This window comes from Sinocyclocheilus grahami, unplaced genomic scaffold (assembly GCF_001515645.1).
Source record: "Sinocyclocheilus grahami isolate Dianchi unplaced genomic scaffold, SAMN03320097.WGS_v1.1 scaffold438.1, whole genome shotgun sequence".
Taxonomy (NCBI): Eukaryota; Metazoa; Chordata; class Actinopteri; order Cypriniformes; family Cyprinidae; genus Sinocyclocheilus; species Sinocyclocheilus grahami.
In genome coordinates this window covers 126506-153957 of record NW_015505617.1, presented here as the reverse complement: position 1 = coordinate 153957, position 27452 = coordinate 126506, and the positions used below count along the sequence as shown (strand labels likewise).

General features: G+C 37.5%; 2 protein-coding genes across 9 annotated transcripts in view; both read right to left on the bottom strand.

The window, feature by feature from the left end:
• The window catches only part of LOC107551945 (band 4.1-like protein 5), a 49016-nt gene extending 34872 nt beyond the window's left edge, over window positions 1-14144 (bottom strand). For 4 of the 5 annotated variants that reach the window (XM_016233739.1, XM_016233741.1, XM_016233737.1 and 1 more), the window contains exons 1-3: window positions 13967-14144; window positions 12218-12422; window positions 1786-1890 (exon numbers count right to left, since the gene is read on the bottom strand). In XM_016233739.1, coding sequence (XP_016089225.1) covers window positions 1786-1890; window positions 12218-12397 — 285 coding nt within the window. In that variant the 5' untranslated portion in view covers window positions 12398-12422; window positions 13967-14144. Of the gene's footprint in view, window positions 1-1785; window positions 1891-12217; window positions 12423-13888 lie in introns of all 5 variants that reach the window. The other variant, XM_016233738.1, reaches the window with a different exon arrangement.
• A 1317-nt stretch (window positions 14145-15461) lies between these two features.
• Window positions 15462-27452, bottom strand: part of LOC107551944 (tyrosine-protein phosphatase non-receptor type 4-like) — a 49808-nt gene continuing 37817 nt past the window's right edge. For all 4 annotated transcript variants that reach the window (XM_016233733.1, XM_016233734.1, XM_016233735.1 and 1 more), the window contains exons 16-27: window positions 24543-24696; window positions 23754-23837; window positions 23613-23669; window positions 23131-23287; window positions 22093-22259; window positions 21084-21174; window positions 20936-20997; window positions 20683-20829; window positions 20417-20545; window positions 19814-19962; window positions 19550-19685; window positions 15462-17566 (exon numbers count right to left, since the gene is read on the bottom strand). In XM_016233733.1, the coding sequence (XP_016089219.1) occupies window positions 17474-17566; window positions 19550-19685; window positions 19814-19962; window positions 20417-20545; window positions 20683-20829; window positions 20936-20997; window positions 21084-21174; window positions 22093-22259; window positions 23131-23287; window positions 23613-23669; window positions 23754-23837; window positions 24543-24696 (1426 nt within the window). In that variant the 3' untranslated portion in view covers window positions 15462-17473. The remainder of the gene's footprint in view (window positions 17567-19549; window positions 19686-19813; window positions 19963-20416; window positions 20546-20682; window positions 20830-20935; window positions 20998-21083; window positions 21175-22092; window positions 22260-23130; window positions 23288-23612; window positions 23670-23753; window positions 23838-24542; window positions 24697-27452) is intronic.

Below are 27452 nucleotides of genomic sequence, written 5' to 3'. Positions count from 1 at the left end.
AGAAGTCTGTCTAATAATCAGATAGAACGGTTAAACAAAGGAATTACAATTTATACAAAAAGTACATTATTAGTAACAGAAAGGCAAACATTATAATACTTTCTTGTTTGCCGTCAGCATTCAGCAAATATGTATTTATATAATTTAAACAAATCTTTGAATGACTAATGAACATTTAATTTCACAAAGCTTGCAAACTTAGTCAGATCCAGTTGTGAGATCTTGTGAAGTGTGCATTTGTATCCTGCATGATCGCGTGTTCTCTGCGTGACGGTCGATCCGTGTGAATTGAATGCAGACAGGTAGAGAGTTCAGCTTCACTGGAGACGCGCGATCGACAAACTTTAAACTCGTGATTTTAAATTATGCTGCGCTTTATGCATTTGCCCACTGCCATATTCATGTCATTTTCACTGTGTGCTGTACGTAAAATGAGTGTTACCTTGGCTTTATTTGAAAAAATATGATTCCCAAATTCCAATGCACACAAACTTCCCAGAATACTGAGTGCCCTGTTGGTTACAGTGTTTACTTCCTTTTTTTATTATATTATTTATAAAATATTTATTTATTTGTGAAAAATACTTTGTCATCTAAAGTATAAGTATGTTTATTTAACACATTTACTTTTTAATCCATTTTCAAATGATTTCAAATTTCTTAAACATTAAAATAAATAAAATTATATCGGCTTTATATCGGCCATTGGCCACCCTGCTTTCCAAGATATCGGCATCGGCATTAGCTGTCAAAAAAACAATATCGGTCGACCACTACTGGTGGGCAAAAAGCGTTTTCATACTCTGGTTTGAAAACACTAGAAAATTCTGTCCCGTCTATTGAGCTGGGCCACTCTAATGGGGTGATGCATGAACAATATGGAGGGAGGGAGGGAGGGAGGGAGGAATGGAGGAAGGGAGCAGGCACTCATGCTGATGGAAGAATAGAGTGTCTCGATCTCTCCCACACATTCTTCACACGCTCTTCCCTCTCCCTCTTTCACGTAAGTCTCTGCACTAGCCTGAGCTCTGTCTGCTGCTCTTTGCAGATTCAATATTTTATCAAATATAATATAAAGGTAAATGGCTGTCAATAAAGAAAGTTTATCAGAGTGTGCATAGTGCGTAAGTTGAACAGAAGTTATTAAATGATGATTGCTACTGGAAAATCATCAGAAAAAAAGAAAAAAAAATGTGATTGAGAAAAAGCTCATGATCTTTAATGACTCTTCAGTAGCAATGCGTCTAAAATGCAAGCTGGGAATGCACCAAAACTAAAACAATTTAGATAGGTACAGCAATAAAAACAGCATCCAAACAGGCAGGAATTCTGGGAGCTGTGTTTGACTCGAACCACATCATGAAGACCACCCAGTCATGAGGATTGGCATAAAACATCAGATCAAGAGTGCATGTTACAACTCTCTTTGACTCCCTTCACTGCCTACCAGTCGCTGCCCACATACATTTTAGTAACCCCCTTCCACCCCCCACCCCCACCTCTACCTAACTCCCCTGCAAATTTGCTCTGTGAAATGCTGTAGTACTCCTTATTAGCATGTAGCTTTGGAAAATATTTTTCAACAAAGCTTTCTGCAATGTATGTTCATTGCAGATTACAACAGAAGTGTTCTGGTTTAATCATGATGCAACCATTCACACTGGAGGTGAGCAAGTGTTAAGTTATTTGACTATTTAAACACAGCAGGCCCATCAATTAGATCGAATCAGCTGACATATCAAAGCACATCTTGCATACACCATCGAGAAATCCTTTTGCTCTTACCGGGACTTGGGCTGAATCCATGAAGCGCAGGCCAAAGTAATCCTTCTCGACAACGTCCAGGTGATACATGATCTGTTCAAACAGCTCTGCACCTTTGGCTTTTTTCTGGAGAGAGAGAGAGAACATTATTTAAATCCTAACAGTTCAGTGCCTCGCATGCGTAGCTTTTAAACTGATATCAAGTATGTAATATTATGCAAACTTCATTCTTGTTTATAACTAAGTACGTGTATTGGAATTACATGTACTGGCTTGCAATAGCACGGACACAGCAGGTCAGTGGATAAGGTCTTGGCCAAGCAGGCCAATCTAGCTTTGACTAAAACCATGTCTCTGTTCCAAACATCTAAAGCAAAACCTTCAGATCTTTAGAATCTGTTTAAAGTGTGTGTGTGTGTGTGTGTGTGTGTGTGTGTGTGTGAATATAAACACTCCAGCCATCTATGGGACAAAGTCTCATTAATGTAAAAAATCCCAACTTCCAAACCGCAGGAGGAACTCTTCTGACTTTGTCTGAAAAAGTCTCAACAGCTCAACCACTTGACTTCAACTGTGTCTGATTTCAAACTATAGTTCTGCATCCTATCAACTCAAGCCAGCGATTCACAGTCTAGCTTCACAAAGAAGAAAGCCCCTGACCCATGACCACCGAAGACATAAACAAAAAGAGGAATAGTCAAACATTTCACAAGTTTGGACCACAACGAGTGATAAATGTTAATACTAGAGGCAATTAACAAAGGGACCATTTCATGGACTGTGATAAAAATAAAGTGAGTTATAAGTTTAAATTTCTAGTTTTCAGAAGATCCAAGACCATCAAACCCCTTTATCTTTAGCATACTTCATCTAAATACACTGTTTAGTACCCAAAGTAGTAGTTTATGAACAGGTACATCCATGCTAGAACCATGTATGAAACAAAGAGCGCTGACACACAAGTGTCTCACCCAACTGCTGCACTCAGAGTTGGGGAGGCTGGTTTAGCCATAGCCCAGGCGAACAGCACCGGATGCTCACGCAGGCCCCAGTGAGTTGGCATAGCGTACAAAGCATCCCAGCGAGCTGCAAGAATGCAGACAAAGAGTCCATTGTATGCTTGAGTGAAACCCAGGCTCAGGACTCACATTGTTCAGCTGAGGTTTTCCAGGCTGCTAGGCCAACATACAGCCTTTGGAGGCGCAGTTATATTCCTCAGTGTGCTTCCAGCAAGCAGGACAGAAAGTAACACTTGGTTTAATTGCTTGTTCTGAACCCACATCCACCACCCTATCTCAGTAGGTATTATATGTTAATATATTTTATTAGTTCCGAATAACAAATAACAAGTCAGTGGTTTGCACAGATAATCTTAAAAACTAACCAAATGCAGTGCTCTGATGTCAGTGTTGGTGGTGCTTGAAAGTGTTTTTTTTGTTTAAAAGAAAGAAGTTTGTTTAACATGCTGATATGTTTCAGTTAAGTTTCTAAATTCATCCCCTTTAAAGTACTGCTACTTCAAATATCAGAGCAATGTTTTTCTTATAGCACACTATCAGCATGCTAAAACTCTGAGAAGAAAATCTGAAAAGTTGCACATATAGGCTACATTCACACTGTCAGATTTTGGGATTGACAACCGTATTTACTTACAGGTGTGAGTCTTGAAATGTCTCCAGTTCACACAGCAACTTGCAGTAGCATCTCGAATACGGTCTGAATGAATGTGCAGTGAGAGTCAAGCCTGTATTCCTTACCAGTAACCATAGTGACACTGGCCAAGGTAATATCCAAGATGGTGAAGTCCATAAAACTTTAAAGTCTTATCACTTTTTGACACAAGTGTTTAATTTAGCTGTGAGTGCATCGGTCAAATCTTCATTTCACCAACAGCAGCTTTTATATTTTGGTGGAGAACATTGACTGGATGACAACCTTCAGATAACACAGCTCATATAGCTACGCATCTCTGGAAGTTACGGAAACCACACATGAAAAACCACAACACACGGTAGGTGCATGTTTATGCAGCAGAGCAGCTCTCTTGCACTGTATGACATGATAGACAACTAGTTCGGTTCCTTTCACACAGCATGGGTTTTCTGAGAATGCGGTTATGAGTCATGAAAATTTATGTCTGTGAATTTAGTTGTAGAATGCAGTTGTCACTCCCTCAAACTATCGTATTGTGTGTGAACATAACTGTATTAAGGACTCAAATACAGAACTAACAACTATATTCTGTTGCCGTGTCAACATGGCCATATATTCTTCTACTAAAGCACTTCTAATAAAATACTACAGCATCATAAAAGTCAATAAACTAGCCGACCAAAACAAACAGGTTAACCCAGCCCTAATGTCTGCTTTTCATCATTTGTGATATTGGGCTTTCCTGTTTAGGCTTGGCTTCACTCCTCAAGAGTGTCAAGCCAGGAAATTAAGTGAACTTGAATCCTCCACCTCCACACTGGCCAGTGAAACAGCGATTCCGTATTTATGGGTATCCAGGGTGACTGTTTGAAAAGCTTTTCCTTGGAGATGCACCAGATGGCCATTGCATGTTTGTGCAGCTTGTGAACTGTAAAGATATTTATGTCTCTTTTCCAACTGCATAGTACTATTCAATGAGTTTGTTGCCTCTAGAGATGTGCCATGGTAGGTTTTCTGTACTTTGGTGCTTAACCCTTTAAGCCAGAGGTGTCCCGCCGGCAGGAAACCTCCCACACAAAGAAATTCATAATCAAATTACTAAGCAACCCCTGAATGGAATAACACAAAATAGGTATCATTTTAAAGCTTAGAATCTCAGCTTTTTAATGAAGCGGGACACCCCCCCCTCCGCGAAAATATTACTAATCATATTTTTTAAATCACTGCCTTAATCAACAAAAAATGGATATCATTTGAAAGCTTAGAGTCTGAGCTTTACAATGCATGTAGCTGCTCCAAAGTAGTGCAGAGTTATTTGCTGATAAATGACAAAAAAAAATCATAATTTACAAAATATATTTTTTGTGCCATTTACTCTAATGTCAAAAAACATCATACAGCTCAGACAGTCTTGTGTCATATGTCATTTGAAAGGTCTCATCGAGTAGACAAACTCGTTTGAGTCAAAGTTTGGGGCTTTGAATAAACTGGAGCGAGTTTTTGTACAAGAAATCACCCCCAGACCCATATGAAAATAATATATTCATGCTTTTCGCTTGTATTCATTCATTTTGCTTGTAACTAGGGCTGTGCGATTTGTGGAAAATATCTAATTGCGATTGTGTTTTACACAGATTTTAAATTTGCAAAGTCAATCTTCAGCTCAATATTGTCAATAATGTGCAGCACAGTATGAGTATCATTACCCTGCTGAAAAAAACATGGAAAGATTTGTTTATTTTTTATAAATAAAGAACTGTTTTTCTTTAGTCAATTATTAAAGTAATACATGTTTTATAGGCTGATTTATTCATTTTTAAGTATTTGGGATTTTAAGAACAAGTGGGAAATGTGCTGAATGTTTAATTTCATCCAAGTGAAATTAGCAAGCAGTTAGACTGAATTTACACTCGTTTTAAACACGGAGCCAGGCGCGAGTCGACACAGGTTGCGCGCGTGCGTCAAGCCTCATCCATACTTCCAGATGCGCTCGTGGAGATTTGCGGTGCGGAGCCGGGTGCGAGTATAAACCAGCATTACGAGACAGGCTGCGTGAGTGCGGCAAAGTGTGAACGGCTCGTCCGTGACGCGGGATTCGCACCGCGTGGGGCAGAGAGGAGAGAGTATGAGAAGCATTCACAGACACAGGCTGTGTGTGCGCTCTTCTGAATTGGGAATAGCGAACATGCACTATAAACTTATTGTAAATTAATCTGTTGGGGAGATAAAATGTGTAAGATAATGTTCATGTACTAACAAAAACATCTAAGAATGTATCTTTTATTCTCCAGTACTGAAAACAGAACCGATAAAGGAGCTCTTGATATGCGTTGTGATGCAGCTCTTGGAAATTACCTTTTTTTGTTCGTTGTCTGTCATTTCGAAGCTTAAGTTACATACGCTTTTCTTTAGTTTTAATTTGCCTAACTATCGATCTGACCCTGTAGACGCCATAATCCCACTCTGTCTCTCTCCCGCTTTGTTTTTAAATGGTGGGTGTTTACACAGTTGGCTAGAGCAGTGCTGATTGGGGAGAACGGAAGTGCGCTCACTCTATTGGTTAGTAAGACTGCCACTCAAGGCTGGCAGTCATGCATATGCTCTGGAACAGAGTAATATCGCATCCACATCGCAGGCTTTGCGATTAGCAAATCGCAACGTCTCAAATCGAGATTGTGATTCGATTGCGATTAATCGCACAGCCATAGTAGACACAGTGTCTGTGTGTGAGCAAAGAAAACAATCAGTATAGATATAACGATCAGTATACTCAGTGTTTCCCCTAGGTTTACGGCTTTGGGGGGTGGTGGGGGCTTCTGGACTCCTTTTTAATGGTTAAATTACATTTTATTAATCAAAAAGCATGTCTAATTAATTAAAATCATGAAACAAACTATTTAACATCAATTTATTAAAGGTTTAACAAATATTACGTTTAGGGCCCTATGAAATGTTTTATTTGTCCAACCTAACACTCCAAAGAGAAAGGAAAACTTGAAATCGCATCATATGACCCCTTTAAGTTGTGATGTAGACTGACATCTGCTCATTTGATGTCTTTGGTGGGGTTGTTTACTCTTGGTTATGCAGTTGGGAACTCATCCTCTAATTTATCAGTCACCACTAGTTCAGTTTATTCTCATCATTCCCTTGTGTAGGCCTATAACACATCAGAGGGAATCTTTAAAACAACAACAACAACATAGTGCCAGCTATCTACAATAAGAACAAAGGAAAAATAAAGGCTGATTAAGATCTTAGAGTAAACTACTATGGCATGTGAATCCCGCTTGTATTGGTTATTTCCTTGCCAAGCCTCAAACAGGCCATTAGTAAACTACATTGACCAGCCCAGAGACCACACTGATCTTTATCAAACCCAGTGCCCTCAGTAAACCGCTAATATATATTAGACTTTCCACACTGCATTAATAAGATGCCAGACAATTAAATAAAAATGTAACACACAAACATATCAATGCAAAACCACAAAACAAATGCCTAAAATTGACGGTATTTCTTTTTCATGCATGACCGGGTGTTAACCATATTTTCTACTGATTGAGAGAGGAAATACTGCAGTATATTGACTTAGAATGCCCTATTTTACTGTCATGATGAGTGAATATTGTCAAAAAATACCACACTAAATAGTGACTAAACACGACCCCTTTTAATACATGTTAACCAGGAGTCACAGTTGTTTTGGCTATATTACTTTTTTGTCTCATGCAGCGCACTGCCTGCGTCTGAGTAACAAACTAAAAAAAAACAACAAACAAAAAAGTGCATGTGATATTAACAGACGAACTACGATCATAATTACAAACAATCAGTAAGCGACAGGTGTTAGGAAACGCTGTTTTGTACTCCTTTATTGACGAGTCGGCTGCGGTGCGCCCAACTGAATGCGCTGCTTCTCTGCCGCTCACTGCACAGAACAGACGCCGAGAGAGGCGACACTTCTCCGGGAAAGTCAGACCTCGCGTTCGCGGGACAGCACTGGCGAAATCTTCCAACTGAACCATAGCTAAGGTTTATCCAAAAAAGTCACTAGGTTTGTCAGTATGAATATTCTATGGGGAAAAGCTGCTAAAAGGGTCTGAAAGTTGCTAAATCTAGTGCTAAAGTCGAGCTTGTGTGTGGAATTGTGGGAGCTGATGGCAGGGGGCGGTGGATATTTGTGGCTGTCAATGTGGATATTGTGGATGAGTTCTTCTGTGTCATCACGTTCTATTAGTTCTACAGCTTCAGTTTCTGAACTTTCACGCTTAGTAACACATACAGCTGTTCCCTCACCACAGTGCAACAGTGAAAAGGGACCCCTTTTCCGAACGTTGTTTAAGAGACATACACCGGTATGGCGGTATTTTAAAAATTCATATCATAATAAAAATAAACACCGGTATTCGGTATGAACCGGTATACCGCCCAGCACTATTAGAGTTGTATTTATTTAGATGTTTATTAGCGAAATAATGGTTATATAGTAAATGTTAATACAATTTAGGGTGTTTTAAACAAGTGAATCTTGTTAAAAGCCACATGCAGTGGCCGTGTTGGAGCATTTCCTGAGCATCAACCCGGTGAGTGAACAGCAATATAAAAGCGGCTTCGCGAGACTAATGATGAGCAAATATACAACAGAGAGAGAATTAAATTAAGCGCTTTTATTTCCAACATCCGCTCATTCATGGCTGCATATTATTTAATTCAGGCAAAGTTATGTCTTTATTGGGAGAGGACTTGACGGATTATCTATGTGACTCTGTGAGTTGGTCTCTATTTCTTAGAGCCAAGCTGCATAAACTACATATCAGGCATTTATATAATGCATCTAATTTGTGCATAAATGGCTGTTATGTTAAATAAAGTTGACTAACTATAGCAACTATATCAAGTACCTGCACGCAGTTGTCGTTGTCTCGTCTCCCCCTCAGACGCGCTGCAATGGCGATCCTGCGCGCAATTCTCAAAACGCCCACAAGATGGCGGCGTTTATCAGTGAATCCGATATTACAAAACCGATATCCGATTATGGTAAAATGCTTAAATATCGGAAAATCGATATATCGGTCAATCTCTATTGACAATGCATTCAAAATGACAGCAGATCCAAGGAAACCTGCTAAATTTGTTATACAGTATATAGTACAGATAGCATATAAATGTGCACTTCAACCCAAACAACACTAAAATAGAAGAATACATCAGCAGTGGAAATACTGGAACTTTAGTTAGGAATGAAGAGGAGAAATGCAAAACACTCATGAGTTCAACAACACACTCAGTCATACATCAAACCTAACACATTGAGGTGGAGGTCAAGGAAATTCCTGACATAGGCTCAACAACAGCATAAACAGAGACATAAAGAAGCTGCTACAAGAGGGATGATGGTATTACGGCTAATCAGTAAACAGAATGACAAGCATCTGGGTCAGATCTCTGAGACCTGGGCTTGAGGGCGCACCTTGAGTCATCATACAGTTTTACAAGTCAGAGTCAAATCTCAAGTAATAATGGAAATAACCATAACTTTTAAACCAGGTCCTAATCAAAGTCAAATGTAGATGATCTGCATTAGGTTAAAACACATGTAATCTTTCTCTAGTCTAATAAAGCACCATCACCACTTAAAGAAATTTCTATTCACTACTAACATTTAAAATCACAACTAACATTTTATGAAGATTACTGGTGATTTAAAGCATATTATCATCCAGTGTCACTGAAAATAGGTTTTCAATTTAACATAAATCAGTATTAACATAGTCGAATAATAAGTTAATATTGCTTGCTGACCTGCAACAGCGCAACACCCAGGTGGTCACCCTATATAGTGAGAATATGGAGTTCACACTTGAGGAAAAAAAACATACATTTCATTCAAAGGCCAAAACTAGGGATGCAACGATACCATTTTTTTCAGATCCAATCCGATCCAGAAAATTCTGGGTATCGGCCAATTCCAATCCGATCCGATCCAAGCAGAGTTTTTTTGTGTTTTTTAATCAATGTAGAATCTCTATGCTTCATATGATATATGACAAAAATACTATTATAAACTAGGTTAGTGAATAATTTAGCAGCAAAAGTTATTCTAGAAAAATCATGAGTGCACAATTTTATAAAATCTAAACATTTAGTGAAATAACTATTTAGTGGGGAAGAAATAAAAGTCAATAAGTGTAATACTATATCTGGTAAAATGTTACACATTGCTCTTTGTATTGTTGTAAAATACATTAATGAAAACAAGTAAATGTATTTATATATAAATATAAACTATACAATTGAAAGACATTTCTTTTAAATGTATAGCGCAGTAATGAAGACAGCAACATATGTAGATAGAAGTCCTATCTATCATATGTTGCTGCCTCCATTACTGTGCTATACATTCGATTATTAATAGCCTTTCTTGTTATGTCCTATCATAGGACAGAACAAGAAATGCTATAAATGATCTTTCACTGTGCAAAAGAACACGGCACGCAGTTTGAATGCTGAATGGAGGATGACAGACAGCTGCAGCGGAGAGAAGAGTTTACGTGAACTTGAATTTAATGACTTAAATATTCATCTTTACCTCACATTAAACTATGGAACGGCTTCAGAACACTTGAACTTTGACTTTATGGTGCTTTATAATGTTTTTGTGCTTTCGTGGGGCTTAACAATAACACAGAATAGTATACGCACAATATCAGATTTGGATCGGTCTCGTCTGACCGATAACCGATCCAACAGAAAATGCCAGTATCGGAGCCGATACCGATACTGAGTATCGGATCAATGCATCCCTAGCCAAAACTGAGAAAAATATGCAATCTGGTGCAGATACTCCAATTTCTATGGCCAAAAAGTAAGATGAAATTCTAAAGCATTGAGATTTTTATACTATATCAAACTACTTAAATTTCCTTGATTTTTCTTGATACACACATGCTTATATGACTACTTTGTAGGGGTGGGAGAAAAAAAATAGATTCACCTAACTATCGCGATTCTTTTTAAAACATTTAAAAATCGATTGGTTTACCTCAGAATCGATTTATATTTCATTATTTTACTTTTCCTAAGAGGTGGTGGGGAGAAGTTAGCGCTTTTTAATTCCAACAGAGGGCGAAATGTATAGGTGTGTTCGACTTGAAGCAGCACCAAGCAGACCAATCTGCATATGACATCAAAGTACCGCGAGGGCGATTCGAAAGCATGCAGAGCCATCTGCTCTCTGTAGCTCTCGCGGTGCTTTGATGTCATACAGCAATCCTTCTGTGTGCGCAGTGCCGCTGCATTAGATGATGTCATATACGTTTCAAGCCGACGCGAGAAAGCAAAACCATGACGAAGGCAGAGGATCAGACCTCTTCCAGAATTCTTTCTGCACCTTCCCGTTTTGAATCCCAAGTGTGGAAACACTTTGGATTTTACACACTGCCGGGAAAACATGACTAAACATGACTAAAACGGTATGCAAAGTAACATAGCACTTTATTTTACTCATTTTGTTGAACATTTGGCTATTATATTCATGTGGTTCAGGGTTTTGGTACTTGAAAGTTTCATGGTTCAAGGTACTTTAAATATACACTGTGTATGTGTATGCTCCTGAAATAAAAGTTCAGAAAGATGTGATGCATTGTTTTTGTTAATATGACTAATTTACAGTCTCTTTTAAGGGTATAATCAAGTATTTTCCATTGTCTAGTCTTTAATAAGCAAACAAAACAAAAAAATCACAATAAATTGTAATATCGAATCGCAATAGTTATATAATCGCAATACTCAATTATAGCAATACATATTGAATCGGCACACAAGTATCGGGATAGTATTGAATCGGCAGATTAGCGTATCGTCCCAGCTCTACTACTTTGCATAAAATGATGTATGGATAAAGAAGTAGCCCAAGTTGCTCTAGTCCAGTAAACGTTCATCATGAAATTTTAATAACAATACAAATTTAGTTCTTCTGTTTATTTAATAAAAGTGAATATTACTTGCTAAAATAGTATGAACCATCAAGTGGGGTCAGAAGTCATGTAGTAGATTGTTTATAACAGGTTTATCAGCAAAGTTTTTATTAAGTTGATAATTTAGAGGCTTTACAAATTCATGTATCATATACGACACACTGGTTTTATAGAGTTAAGATGCATGCACTGGCAGGAAAAAAGGCCAGCCTGAGTGCACCGTTTCTCATTTCACATGCAAAGACAGTGTTTATATAAAATATCAAAGGCATAACAGTAAAAACAGCATCAGGTTTTGGCACAAATACATTTTATGTGGGTGCTTGACTCATGAGTTCTGAGTAAAGAACTTTGAAAGAATTCCTAATCTCATCAGTTCAAGTCAAGGTGATTAAAATTACAAAGTTGAAAGTAAAGAATTATCATATGTGTCAAGTTAAAAGTGCCAAGCTCATCTCTAGTCCCCACCAGAGATGTCTAGTTTCAATGTACTTTTCTCCCAGGATTATGTAATAAGAAAATAGCCTCAAACAGCAGTGAACAATGGAGAGCATTCTCTCTGTTATACTGGAGTATCAACGTGACTCAGTAGGCAAGTTTCTGTCAGAGCAGAGACTGAAAACAAATGCCTAGGATTCAACCTTGAGCTTTAATAAAGGTCACATTTTAAATTGTTTAAGTGTTCTTCTTGAGTCACACAATGCAACCAAGCAAGAGTGTATCACAACAAGTACAAATGGCAAGAACTGACCAAACAGAATGGTTTATGAAAACCATAGTCAACCAAACACACGTACACTTGAATGTATTAGTCAACTCACCGGCAAATCAACACTGACATCTGTGCCATCTAACAAAGACACTCGGCAGGTGATGATGGACTTGGCATCTCCAGCAGCAGGGATGTGTGTTGTGGCTCGCTGGGCTTCTCGGAGTCGAGTTTTCTCAGCATGTTTGCGGATGGACCGCCGGCCCAGAGTACGGCGAAGGAAGCTCAGCATGTTCAGGAAGATTCGTTTGTCCAGTCTGGAATAAAGAAACAATCTCAGTTACAAATTACAACTCGCTATGGTTCTTACTTATAACCAGTGTTGGGGGTAATATATTACAAGTAATCAGATTACTTTTTTCAAGTAACTAGTAAAGTAACGCATTACTTTTTAATTTACAAGAGAATATCTTAGTTATTAGTTATATCTAGAGTTACTTTTTCAAATAAGTAACGCAAGTTACTTTTTTTTTCCAATTTATTGATTGACAGCTCTCCTGTCCCCATGTTGAGAGAAATCAGAAGACGTTACTGTAGTTCTAAAATAAATATGAATATGCATTAATTCATCTCACACACACACACACACACAAAAAAAACAGATTCAGTATTCATCCAAATGAATAAAAATAATGCAACTCAGAATATGACGCAAAACTGCAATAATTAAATGTTAAACAACACAAATATCCTTTATGTATTTAATCCCATTCTATTTGCTTCTGACCTTCGATGATCCAGTTCAGCCGTACTAATAAGCAGAAATTACTCTAGACAAACATTTGTGTGTCTTTTTTCTATTGCTGAAGTGTGTTGAAATGTCTTCTTCTGCATTCTGCTGTACGGACGTACATTTACTTTCCCTTCAGCCCGAGGCTTATTCATTTCACTTTTGGTGTGAAAGGTCTTTTATATTGTTCTAAAATAGAACTTTTTTATTTTAAAAACAAACAAGCAAGCCCTGTCCAGATTTAAAAAGTAATGCAAAAGTAACGTAACGCATTACTTTCCATAAAAAGTAACTAAGTACCATAATTAGTTACTTTTTTATGGAGTAACGCAAGTTGTAATGCATTACTTTTCAAAGTAACTTTCCCCAACAGCGCTTATAACCACAGTTTAACTGTGGAATCTATAATAAGACCAGTATTGAATAGATGGCACCTTATTCCTTTAAGAAAATGTAACTCAAATTTTGTGCAGCATGTATAGTAACTATTATTTAACTGAAGCATCTGTAATAAGACCACAGTTAGGGAAAATACAAAGGTTACGTCAAGGCAACAATAATTTCTATAAAACAAACTGTGGCATTTATGAAAAATAACGTGGTAAGATATTTAGTCTCTAGATACAACTGCAGTTAACTAAAATTGCTACCTTCATTCTCACTAACTATAATTTCATTGTGGTAAATATTTATAATAGACAGTGGTCCGTTTAAAATATCGGTTGACAAAACGTCAAACGTTTAACGCTGCTGTCAGGCGTGCACTGCTTGAGGTTTAGAGCAAAAGCTCTAGCGAGAGTAGCGAGAGTGGCTCACGATCATCACGCGCTGACTGACTGAACTCCACTGACACCTGTTTGCTCAAGAAGAAAAGATGCGCATAATTCACATTTAACGGCGGAACGACCTAAAAATGTTGAATTTATTTAATAACACAAATAGCTAGAAGTTACAATACGGCTGTAATATGGTTCCGATATCTATCGCGCCCACCTCCGGCCGGGAAGACCGCGCGCTAGCGGCGCGAATCCACTTGTTGCTCCTCAGACCACAGACAAAAGCGATACGTACTGCAGACTGCTTGATATTCCGCCAATGAAACAGTCCTCTAGCCTCGGCCGTTATCAACAAACAACTTTGTGTTTTGAAATATCCATCTTCTACGCCGCAGTGTGGCCCATCCACCTTATGTTTTTGGAGGTAAGTGTAACTGATATTGTCCCGGTCCGAAAGATTGTGGGATGGCCGTTTTCCCTCAGGAAATGACGTCACGTAAATCCCTTAAAGTGGATTTACATTTAAAGGGTCGGTGCGGAGTGAAAATTGCCTCAATACTTTTTAGTTTAGTTTCAACATTACAACGTTCTTAAACTTACATGTATTATCGGTTACACTTTATTTCGATAGTCCACTTTAGACATTCTATTAACTATAAGTAACTTTGTAACTACATGTCAACTACATGTCAACTAATTCTCATTAATTTGCAACTACATGTCTACTAACTCTCAGAGTAGACTGTTAGGGTAGGTTTAGGGTTACTAGAATGTAAACAAAGAAAGTGTTAGAAGAACTTAAGCAGACAGTCTACTAATACTCTACTAACTGCTAGTTGACATGTAGTTGCAAATGTACTTACTGTTAATAGAATGTCTAAAGTGGACTATCGAAATAAAGTGCTACCGTATTATCTTTTAAGAAACTACAATCAGCTATTGTGTGGCATGTTAGAAATTTGTAAATCAGTTACTGAATAAAACTTTAGATCAAAGCAATACACTAAAGAATCTAGTTTGACTTCCCAATCCAGTTTCATGCGCAAAAAATAACATTTAGGAACTTTGTGTACTAGAACTGCATATCCCCCATATCTTCCAACTTGGTACTGTAGTGGTACCACAGTACAGTAATAAGATGGTACTGAATGATTACTGATGATATATATGTAGTTAGTCAGGAAGTGACGTGAGAAATTAATCACCATTCACCATTATTTGTCATATATAATTTATTCTATATGCTGAATTATTATAGCACTTTTAAAGCTAACACATTACATGCAGGTTTGCAAGAGTTGCAAGAATGATTTGTAATTGTTTTGGAAGTATTGGTTAGACTGAAAATAATATTTCATAAAATGGATTGAAAATGTATCTGAAGCTTTTATTCAAACTAAAAACTTTTTTTTTTGTAAAGAAAACATGTATTTTATCATTTAAATAAGTCCAAAAATATTTAAATGTGGAATATAAAAATATTATAGTTGCTAAAAATATAAAGGCTAAGGTAAATCTGAACCACTGGCTCATCTGGGCCAGCAAAAGATCCTAATTTTCTAGCTAGAAGCCAGTTGCTTTCAGGTGCTCTGTATTTTTTTCCCCCCAACAGCACCACCCACTGGTTTACTCAGTGCGTCAAACTCAGACTGTGCAACTATCCTGCCAAAGCCTTCAAAGGAGGAAATCAAATGTACAATGTAATTATATATATACTGTATATATAATTACATTGTACATTTGATTTCCTCCCATATATATAATATCACATGCAAAAATGACCCAGATCACACACACCTTACTTTTATTTTAAAGATTTTCTTTTTAATATACAACATTGTATGTACACTTTACAATATTTTCATAAAAATGGACAAGTGGCACAACTTGACCTTCCTGTTATTTGCAGCAAATAAAACGTTAACTCCAGTCTACGGTTGTACTCTTTGTTGAAAAAGTGCTGTCCCACAAGGCAGGAGGTGTGTAGTTTCTCCCAAATTCCATGCCATATTCCTGTTTTAAATGTTTTTTGGTAAAATCTGTAACCTGTTCAGCATAGAATGGAATTATTTGGTCCTAAAACCAAGGTTCTCCAGCAATTATGACCACAAAGAAACATCATATGATTGACTGTAAATGTAGTACCTTACAAAAAGTACAGGCATGGATTCAACTCTGAATTCAACTAGAGATGGCCTGTGAAACTGGGCAATGGGTCAAAAATTTAATTTGAGAGATTAACAATGTTAATTTGATGGCTTCTAAACAAAGACTGTTCATAAAACTAGGGCTCAATCACATTCAAACCAACAGTACTATAAAACACACTTACACATACAGACATCAGAAACATACAGTAATAACACAACAACACACACACTGGACACACTTGCTAATGTTAGCGGGATATTCTGTGTGTGCAGTCTGCTACAAGAAATAAACAGGTCAAAAATAAACAAACTCCAATTTGATTCCCCAACGTGGTACTGCATTTGACACATTGTGGTGTGTAACATTCAGATTTAACAACAACACAAAAAACAGTTATTATTTGCAACACTGATGTGGCTGTTATATTACCTACAGGGAATACTAAACCCTTCAATTGAATATCTGATTTTAAATGGCAAGGTGTTTATTCTTTCAGGGAATGTTTGCCTTTGGACAGATCAAATTTCTAAATGATAGTTCTCTTATAATAAAACAGCAGAGGAGTGTATAAAAAAAAAGAATCAATCTAATTTTAAAGGAATCTTCTGTATGTTGATTTCTGTGGGTTGGTGGCCCGGAATTTATTATTCTACAGTCTCACAGGTTCTTTTATTTCACAACTAATTCTGTAAGGTTGAGGAACTACTAACTGGGAGGAATATTTTCAGTAATTAAAGTTACATTTCAGTCTTTTCCTGACATTCCAACATTCCAATTTCTTGAAATATTATTGTATTTTCTGTCATTTTATCTTGGAGGCTTTCACTGTATGGAAATGAGCAGCACGAACATTTTTCAAAACATCTCCTTTTGCACTCCACTGACGAAAGAACATCATATGGGTTTGGAAAGACACAAGGATGAGTAAATAATCACAACATTTTCATTTTAGTATTCCTTTAACTTCCGAACCGATATTTTGCATCAAAGCTGTAATGCAAAGTGCTTTAAAGTCCTTGTTGACAGCTTTTTAGTTTGACAGAAAAATAAATAAAAATGATTTTCATCCTGTGGCAAAAAGCAAGAACAAAGCAAACGGAAAGAGGGAAAAAAAGATCACTGTTGTAACAAAAACTGTTTTTTTTTTTCATGTAGTTACTTATGTTGAATGAGCAGGGCTCAAAATTTAAACTAAAACAATAAATATTTCTAATAAAAATACAAATGTTCATCTGCAGCACAGGCCTGGATGTGAATGGTTTTGTGGGTGCTGTTTGTTTCCAAATAATAGGTGACCACATATAAAAACACTCATTCACTCACGGGCCTGCCCTTACACACATATGGCACCAGCAATCTCCACTATATTCATTATTAACATATATATATTTGTTAAAACCCTGAACACTCAAAGTTCCAACAAGTACCTAATTCACCTTAGATTTCTTTGTCACTTCTCTCTCTCTCTCCTCATTGAAGCCTGGCATGTAGTCTCTTTGCCAGCATAAAGTGCAGCAGTGCTTGGTTTATGTCCTGTGTTCCTGGCTCGAGATACTTCTCCATCACTGAGTCACGGAGCTGTAACATCATCATGTGGAGAAAATCCTGTCAGTGAATTTCAGCATAATTTTCGGGAAAAGCTGGCATTGCATTAGTTGGATTCGTACAGCGTGGACTTGAGCGGTTTCACCAGGCCCTCCTCGTAAACCTTCATTATGGCCTCACACACAAACTTGAACTGGCTCTGAAAAAACAGAACAGAGGGGAAGTCATGGTGAATGCAAGACGTGTCCGTCTATCACACAAGAGCAGCCAAGTGTGATGGCAGTATGTGAAACTGGGATGAGAGCATAATTCATGGACTGTGTGGCTGAGTGAGTTAGAGAAGGATAGAGAGAGACGAGAGAATGCATATAGAACCACTGTGGAACAAAGCAAAAGCAGAAAATAAGATGCGGACAGGAAGAAATAAAAGTCAAGAAAATATAGCTCAGGTCAATCCTTCAAAATTATTCACCAAGTAAGGCCAGAATAGCAGATCATTTTAAAAAGTGATCAAATTTAGGTACACTACCATTCAAAGTTTGGGGTTGGCAAGATTTTTAAATGTTTTTGAAAGAAGTCTCTTATGCTCATCAAGGCTGCATTTATTTGATCAAAAAATAAAAGCAGGGGGAAAAAAACAATAATACTGTTATACATTATTACAATTCAAAATAACTGTTTCTCTTTGAATATATTTTCAAATGTAATTTATTCATGTTATGGTAAAGCTGAATTTTCAGCAGCCGTTCCTCCAGTCTTCAATGTCACATGATTCTTCAGAAATCATTCTAATATGCTGATTTGGTGCTCAAAAAACTTTTTACACTTATTATCAATGTTAAAAACAATTGTGCTGCTTAATATTCTTGTGCAAACTGTGATTTAAAAAGTTGAAAATAACAGCATTTATTTTAATCAGATTTTTAAAAATAATATAAATGTCTTTACTGTCACATCTGGTCACTTAAAGGGGTCCTATTATGCTCTTTTACAAAGTCTTGATTTTGTTTTGGGGTGTACTAGAACAGTCTAGTACAGTCTCATACTAGGTTGTTCGAAAAACACATTATTTTTCACATTTTACATTATTACAGTACCTCTCAACCCAGTCTGGCATGAACGGCTCGAATAGTTCCTGTATCAAATGAAGGCCTGCCTTCTGAAATACGAAATGTGCAGTGATTGGTTAGCTGGGCCAGTGTGTGTTGTGATTGGCAGCACTCGGCGCCTGGTTGAGAAATGTCCCGCCCCTTACCATATCCGCCTGCGAGCTTCAGTGTAAATATTGCGTCAATATCAAATCAATTTGAGTGCGATTTAAACCCGGATGATTGTAACCACTCTAAGTTCATCTGCCTTGGGAAAGCTATTGTGTCTCCGACATAGTGATAACACTCGCTGCCTTCTCTAGTGCAGCTCAACCAGGTCTCATCTCATTCATCGAAATTTGTAGTCCAAATGAGTCGTTCGTTGTAGTTTTTGAAAAGTGATTTCTGTTAAATAAAATATCTCCTTTTGAAGTGGACTTTGGGCTTTGTAACTTTGCAGATCTTTTTTATGCTCAAACAGCAACATTACAGACTAACTAAAGTTTAAAAAGTGAAAAAGCATAAAAGGACCCCTTTAAATGCATCCCTGCTGAATAAAAATACTAATTTCTTTCAAAAACTATTTATTGACCCCAAACATGTGAATGGTAGTGGATGACCAATAGAAAAAGTGATGCCTTAGTAACATCAGTAATTAAAAAGAGCAGAGTGGGTGCACAAGTGTTTTCACTGAGCATCAACCAATTCTCCTTCCTGCAGTCTAATTAGTGTGGTCTCATGGTCAGCAGCCTCTGGGCTGACAGGCCTCATTAAACTACAGAAGATCATGTTGGAATCACAGCTGCATCATTGTCTCAAGCTCTGGGAGTCGCAGCCTAGACAAGACCCCCTGCTACAGCAACTCTTCTTCTTTTATATATGTGGAAGCATTATACCCTGCTGCTGCATTTTAAATGTGAGTGAAAATGTCACAAATTATTATTTTTGTTTTTGTTGTTTATTTAACATGTCATCATTAGCTGTGTAGTATTCTGCCTCTTCCCAGCAACTGAAGGCAGAAAGCCATTGATAAACCCCCAATGGATGACTGACGAAGGCAATGACAGGAAGAAAGAAGGTGGGACGGGACTTACAGGCGTCTGAATCATCATGGCCCTCTGATCCCGCATGGTTCTCACAATTTCTAATGGATACACTGGCTGGCCGCACTCCATCAGACACATTGCCGTCTCCATGGTGATGAGAACTCCCGTCCGGCCAATCCCAGCGCTGGGATATGACAGAGGGAGAAGGGGAGGGATAAAAAGGGGAAATAGTAAGCCAAGATTGATTACACTGTAATTCACTTTAGATAATTACATTTAGAAACTACTGTGTTATATAAATATATGAATTACCTGCAGTGGACCACAGCGGGCTCGTCCTTCCCAGCTCGTTTACTCCGGACCAGAGCCACGAAATCCAGAAAGTCTGTTGAGTCATCTGGTACACCGTGATCAGGCCACGCCAGGTACTGGATTTGGGTCAATTCCCTGCTTTCCCCACTCTAACGGCACACAGAACAAAGCAACAAACACAAAATGACAATGATATAATGGGATCATGACAAATGATTATTGTAAACAAGAACCTGGAGTTAAGTAATTGCAAGTAAGCATTGGCTTAAAGAGGTAGTTCACCCAAAAATGAAAATGATGTAATCACAAAACTTCAATTTTTCGGTTTCAATGTTTTTTTTGTACATACAATGAAAGTCAATAGGTTGCAAAACTGTTTGGTTACCAAATTTCTTCAGAATATTTTCTTTTGCGTTCCACAGAATAAAGTCACAGAGTTTCAAAATGACACGAGAGTGAGTAAATGATCATTTTTATTTTTAAGTGAACTATCCCTTTAAGAAACTAAATCATCAATTTGGTAGCTTTCTCAGGAACTGCAGCATTACATGCTTCAAGTTTAGAATATAATCAGTTAACATGCAAATCTGTAATACAACTCACCTCGATGTGAGTAAGAGTCATATCCCTAACCAAGAAAGCAGAGTTTCCTTCCTCAGTCTGGCAGGAAACCTGAAAGCCGCCGTATGTGGCGCTACCTGAGAGGTTCGGCCAATACTGATGGCACTTCACCTGTGGTAGAAAGGAATCAAATGACATAAGCTCAAGAAGATTAAAAAAAAAAAAAAAAAAAAAAAGACTGATAATAGTTCCTTTGTTAAAAGAAAACCATCACAGTTACAATGTCAAAAATCAAGAGATATACATACACGTCCTCGCTCGACCTGAGTAGTAAGCATGACTACCAAAGAGGAGCCCTGCTCCCACGTCATCTGCCAGAAATCCGGGCACGTATTGGGCAGCGGCCCCTGGCAGGCGATATAGCGGTTTATGAGACTGGAGGCAGGGATTTCCATCTGCGAATATGACAAAACAGCATTATGAGAGGCTATTAATCACAGTCCATCATTCCTTGGGTGTTTGAGTTTGGTGGAGATAATAAAATAATTATGAGTCACTTACATTTATGTAATTAGCATTGATGTAGTCATCTGTGCCTTTCAAGATGACTCTAGTTGCATCATCTGACAATAAAACAACAAAAACTGATTTATGTTTGATCTATTCCACTGGTTATTAGTAAAAAGGAACGGCATGCAGCGATACTCACAAGGTGAGATGTCTCTGTAGCGGTTTTTGGAAAGATTCTGAGGTAATTTGGCACATGACATTGTCATTCCAGGCCTTTTCCGATACAGTTGCTTTAAAATAAAAGGAAGTCAGTCAGTCTACAAAAATTCCAATGATTGAAAACTCATTAACAGACACACATCTTATGACCTTCAGTATTCAAACCTTCCTTTCCACTTTTATGATTTTCATACATTCACAAACCATACCGAAATCTGGTAGGATTGTCTCTGATATATGAGCTGTTTAAGAGGTAATGCTTGGAGAACGCATGTTTGTGTTTAAAAAGACACATTTTTCTTTCAACTTGAGCATTTGCATTTTTTTTAAATGCGTCATCATGCATGAGATGCTGCAAAAGATGCCAGCACAACAGTCAAACACATCTGTCCATAGAAAAGCAACAGAAGCGCAGTGGAATGCAAAAATGTGTTCTGTGTGAAACGACCCCTTACTCCTCAAATTCAAGCATTTCAATAATGGATCATTTCAAGGACCTTCCACCAGGTGCTTTGAGTGTAAATCCATGCACTATATGCAAATACAACATATATCATATCTTATTTAACGGTAAATCTGGCCCAAACTGGATACTTCATGGCAGGGAAGTATTTTCAGCACATAAATAATGCATGCTTCTGCACTGTAGAACTAGTATCTTAAATCATGCAGTGGTTTAGTGACAAGTGTCATATAGGGACATGTCTCCTTGAGTAATATATTGCACATCTTGATTAACATTTTCACATACACAAGCCCTACACACACTAACAGGAAGATATTAGGGCTGCCTGATGAAAGACAGGAAGTAATAGGAAGTTATTTTGATATGACCACATCCTGAATAACCCTGATAGCTCTAGATTTCAGAGCATGCTGTAAATGAGGAATTTAGATAAACAATTGCATATGAACTTGAACTGCTCTTTTGCCTAGGACAATAAATGACAAATGATTTGTTTTGTTTCAGAATCAGTGTGTTAACTCACATCAAACTGGGCCAGTATGGTAGCACTGTTGAGACCCTCCTTTAACTGCAGCATTGAGTCCCTCCAGGCGTCCTGGTCCAGCTGAGATGGGTCTGTGGGAGATTTCTCTGGGATATATTGAAAATCCGGTTCGGTCTCCAATTTCTCCTCAACCACATCGTAGATAGCTACACAAAGGGAGACAGTTAATGTAATGGCAATGTGCTACTGTGATAAATCCACATAACTGGAAATTATTTTTCCCTAACAAGAACCATACAAAGTGAATAAATCAATTGTCAAATAAGTTTGGAAATCGGAATTATAATGTGTGAATTTAAAGTGAATTTGGTCTTATTAAAATTATTATGTAAACAACGTGCCTCAACTCAAAAAGATTTCAATGTAAATAAATACCAAGATATCCCTAGTATTTAATTCATTGTAAAGGAGTTAATGTGAACTTATGTGTGACCCTGGACCACAAAACCAGTCATAAGGGTAATTTTTTTTTTAATTGAGATGTATACATCATCTGAAAGCTGAATAAATAAGCTTTCCATTGATTTATGGCTTGTTAGGATATGACAATATTTGGCCGAGATACTATTTGAAAAAATCTAAATACTGAGAAAATCACCTTTAAAGTTGTCCAAATGAATGTCCTAGCAATGCATATTACTAATCAAAAATTAAGTTTTGATATATTTGCGGTAGGAAATTTACAAAATACCTTCATGGAACATGATCTTTACTTAATATCCTAATGATTTTTGGTATAAAAGAAAAATCAATAATTTTGACCCATACAATGTATTTTTGGCTATTGCTACAAATATACATCAGCGACTTAAGACTGGTTTTGTGGACCAGGGTCACATATTGTAAATATACACTACCATTCAAAAGTTTGGGGTAAGACTTTTTTTTTTTGAATGAAATTAATAATTTTATTCAACAAGGATGAATTGATGTGACAGTAAAGACTCAACATTGATAATAATAATAATAATAATAAATGCAGCAAAAGACTAGTGTATGTATCAGACCAGTGCTCACCATTGGGCCGCACCAACAGGATGAGCTCCCCCGAGTGGCTCTCACAGCTGGCCTTGATGGACATGACCACCTGATCATGCGTGTGCTCTGCAATATCTCGACCATTGATCAGCACAACCTGATCGCCCTCATTCAGTCGAGGCACACACAAATCAGCCTAGAAATGAGAGACCGACAGAAAATGATGAAATGTAAAGTACTTGCCATTAGATGACGATTTTAATGCATGATTCTGATTATTCTAAAATAAATATCAAGAAATATCCAGTGGGAATATTCCATGTCCAATTTTGAATGGAGAGCAGCATAAATCCATGAACACAGGCATAAACAAAACACTGACATACAGGACAGTTCACTGCTAATCCTGTAGGGGTCACTCTTCAATGAATCTGTCTTTATTGTCTTCAGCTGTAATCCCAGCTGCACTATAAAGGGTAATAGTACAGTATTTATGGCAATAAACAGCCTATTAAACATACCGATGTTCCAGGCGCTACTCGAGACACGATAATGGGCATCTTCTGATCAGAGCCGCCCTAAAAAGGAGAGAGAGAAAGATGATTTCACAGAGGCTATGTAATCATTAAATCACAGAAAATGACAGATGCAGAGCATTTTACCTTCACATTAAACCCAAATCTTCTGTTTTCATCCGGTTTCATCTTGATCAGGACAAGATTGTCATGAGGAATGACTCCATTAGGCTAAACATGAGAAAAATTACAATAATGTCAACATTTGCATGTCAGTTTCTCTGTTCAAGTACACTGCACTGGTTTTAGCTAATTTGCATTGATTTCCGTTAAGTACAGGTTTTGGTTGGTTTAAAAGCAGTGTATGACTTGGCACCTTCATACATTTCTGACTGTCTGTTTAAGCATGTTTCAAGTCATTGTTTGAGATCTTTCTAAGCTGTTTTATTTGCACACACATAAACATGCAAACCTTCAGAGATCAGGTGAAGCTGCATATAACTTAAGCGTGAGCTTCTGAAGACAACGTAGCTTTTTCCCCACAAGTAAAATTAATTTTAATCTTTCATTGTCATCCTTATTTTTATTTGTTTTGTTGTTGCAGTTTTATAATGAATGAAACACTGTATTTTACGTATTAAAGATACTACATACATTAAAATGTATTATTACATTTCACAAACATTGCTTCGTAAAAGATATAAAAACCCTTTTTCACAATATTAACTCACACAAAGGCAGTGAAAAAGATTTATGTGCAATGAACTGCATGCACCAAACCACCAAGAGCTTTATTACTTTTTGAAAGTGCAACCACATCAGCGGTACACCATAGAAGGGAGGGACACAGGACTATTAATGCCAACTTTGGAAAGAGGAACGACAAAGTAGCACACAGACAGTCTGGGTCGAGTGAGTCAGTAGATGCATTCTTACCGTGGCCTTTTCTGTTGCTATAGGGACATCGTACATTTCACTGATGTGGTTGTCCAAGTCCTGTTGGGAGTGGGACAGTATAAGCTGGCTCAGGTTCTTCCGGGACTGTTTGGGCGGGAGGGCGGGTGGCGGACCTTCAACTCCTTCTGGAGACCTATTAAATTAAGAGAGAAATTTAAATAAATATATAAATAAAAGAGCATCAAAGACATAATTCAAAACACCTCCTTTTGTGTTTCACGGATAAAAAGAGAGTCAAACATGTTTGGATAGACTTGAGCACAAGTAAATCCTGTCAATTCATCAATTTTGTCCAACACATGCAACTAGCTATCAGAGACGTCAAACAGGTTCAGCACAATTCACCTCAATACATTTCATTCAGTTAACTGACCACATTATACTGTGACAATCCAGTGAACCGCTGAATTATGCAACACATTGTGTTTTAGCTTTCACACTTGGGTGCACACTTCCAATGAACGGCACACCACGTAGGGTCACGAGTATCTGAGTGTGTGTGTTTGTATATAGGGCGTAAGGGTGTGTGCGTTGGCTCCCACTGACCCCGTTTGGCTTTTATGTTCACTTCTAGTTGTGTTCTCACCCCAGCATGGTGTCAGAAAGTGACCGCTCTGACCCAAAACCCAACACATCATGCCCATACAGAGCAGCTGAGCAGGTCAAAGGTCACACAGAGCAAGTGGTAGCAGGGACACACAACACAACCAGAGTAGTCTGACTCTCAAACAAATAATTCCTATGAGCCGATTCTTTTAATGAATCAGTCAAAAATAACATTGCAAAACCAGAATTTGGTCAGTCCTGTTGGGTTCTGTCTTCTGAGTTTGGGCAGCAGGTGTTAATTTCTTCATTTAGATCTAGTGACAGACACAAACAAGCATATGCTGAGCGTGTTTGTGTGCACACATGTATACGTTTATGGAACTTATCTTTGTGTTAAGAAATAGGTATTCATATTCAGTTCCTCAAATTCTACATAAAGCATAATGACAATGATGACATATCACCTCCTCATTACAGTGTCTATCCATTTCAATTTTCTGTGATTAATCGCGTTCAAACTTTGTTGTGAAGAAAAGTTATGTTTTAGCTTTCACACTTGGGTGCACACTTCCAATGAACGGCACACCACGTAGGGTCACGAGTATCTGAGTGTGTGTGTTTGTATATAGGGCGTAAGGGTGTGTGCGTTGGCTCCCACTGACCCCGTTTGGCTTTTATGTTCACTTCTAGTTGTGTTCTCACCCCAGCATGGTGTCAGAAAGTGACCGCTCTGACCCAAAACCCAACACATCATGCCCATACAGAGCAGCTGAGCAGGTCAAAGGTCACACAGAGCAAGTGGTAGCAGGGACACACAACACAACCAGAGTAGTCTGACTCTCAAACAAATAATTCCTATGAGCCGATTCTTTTAATGAATCAGTCAAAAATAACATTGCAAAACCAGAATTTGGTCAGTCCTGTTAGGTTCTGTCTTCTGAGTTTGGGCAGCAGGTGTTAATTTCTTCATTTAGATCTAGTGACAGACACAAACAAGCATATGCTGAGCGTGTTTGTGTGCACACATGTATACGTTTATGGAACTTATATTTGTGTTAAGAAATAGGTATTCATATTCAGTTCCTCAAATTCTACATAAAGCATAATGACAATGATGACATATCACCTCCTCATTACAGTGTCTATCCATTTCAATTTTCTGTGATTAATCGCGTTCAAACTTTGTTGTGAAGAAAAGTTCATTTACACCTTGTCCTAACACATATTTGATGATGTGTATTACACATTACCGGATGTTGGACTAATTAGATTCCACTGTGGGCAGGGCTACCCAAAGCAATTTACATTTATGCTTTTAACAGATACTTTTATCCAAATTGACTCACAACAGAGAACATAAGCAATTTGTCACATAGCAAACAATATTAGTTGTATATGAATATGGGCAGCTCAGCAATGCCACAGAATTAGAAACCAAGCAATTGACGAAACGTCCAATCACACATTACATTTTGCAGCTGTGGTGGGTTAGGATATGTAGATGTTATACTAATTTGCATTTTTAGAAATGTTATACATTTTATACAAATATAGCTGGCACCAGTAAATATGCTCTATTGTAGCATATGCTATAATCAAGTCACATTCTAACAACAGACCTTCTTATAATGCACACATATAAACCTCAATCTTGCAATAAAACTCACTTAAAGTCACAGTTCACCCAAAACTGAAAATTCAGTCATCATTACTCACCCTCATGTCATTCCAAACCTGTTTGACTTTTTGTTCTGTGTAACACATAACTTCAACATATGAAGAGTTCAGATGCAAAAGCCTCCAAGTGCCGTCTGAAATTTTCATTTAAAATGAGCATTTTTATCAGGCTCCTATATTTAAGTTCAGTTATGTCACTTTAATGGCACAGAAAAGGACTTATACTTTGCCACTGAAATAAAATTACTGAACCTAAACATAGGAGCCTGATAAAAATGCTAATTTTAGAAAAAATATTATGGACGGCACTTAGGGGCTTTTGCATCTTAACTCTTCATATTTTAAAGAATGTTGATAACCAAACAGCTTTGTTTCATTATATGGACAAAAAAATACAATAGAAGTCCATGGGAACCGAAACTCTTTGGTTATCAACATAACTAAGCTTGACAAATACTTTTTGTGTTCTGCAAAAGAAAGAAATGCATAGGGGTTTGGAATGACATGTGGGTGAGTAAATAATGACAGAATTTCTATTTCCATAAATGAACTATCCATTTAAGCAATTTTGTGACACTGCAAGGTGCTGTCAAATGACTTTGGTTGGTCACATCCGACTCTTCTTAAAAGCAATCTATTAACAATACATTTTTTTTTCTGATAATG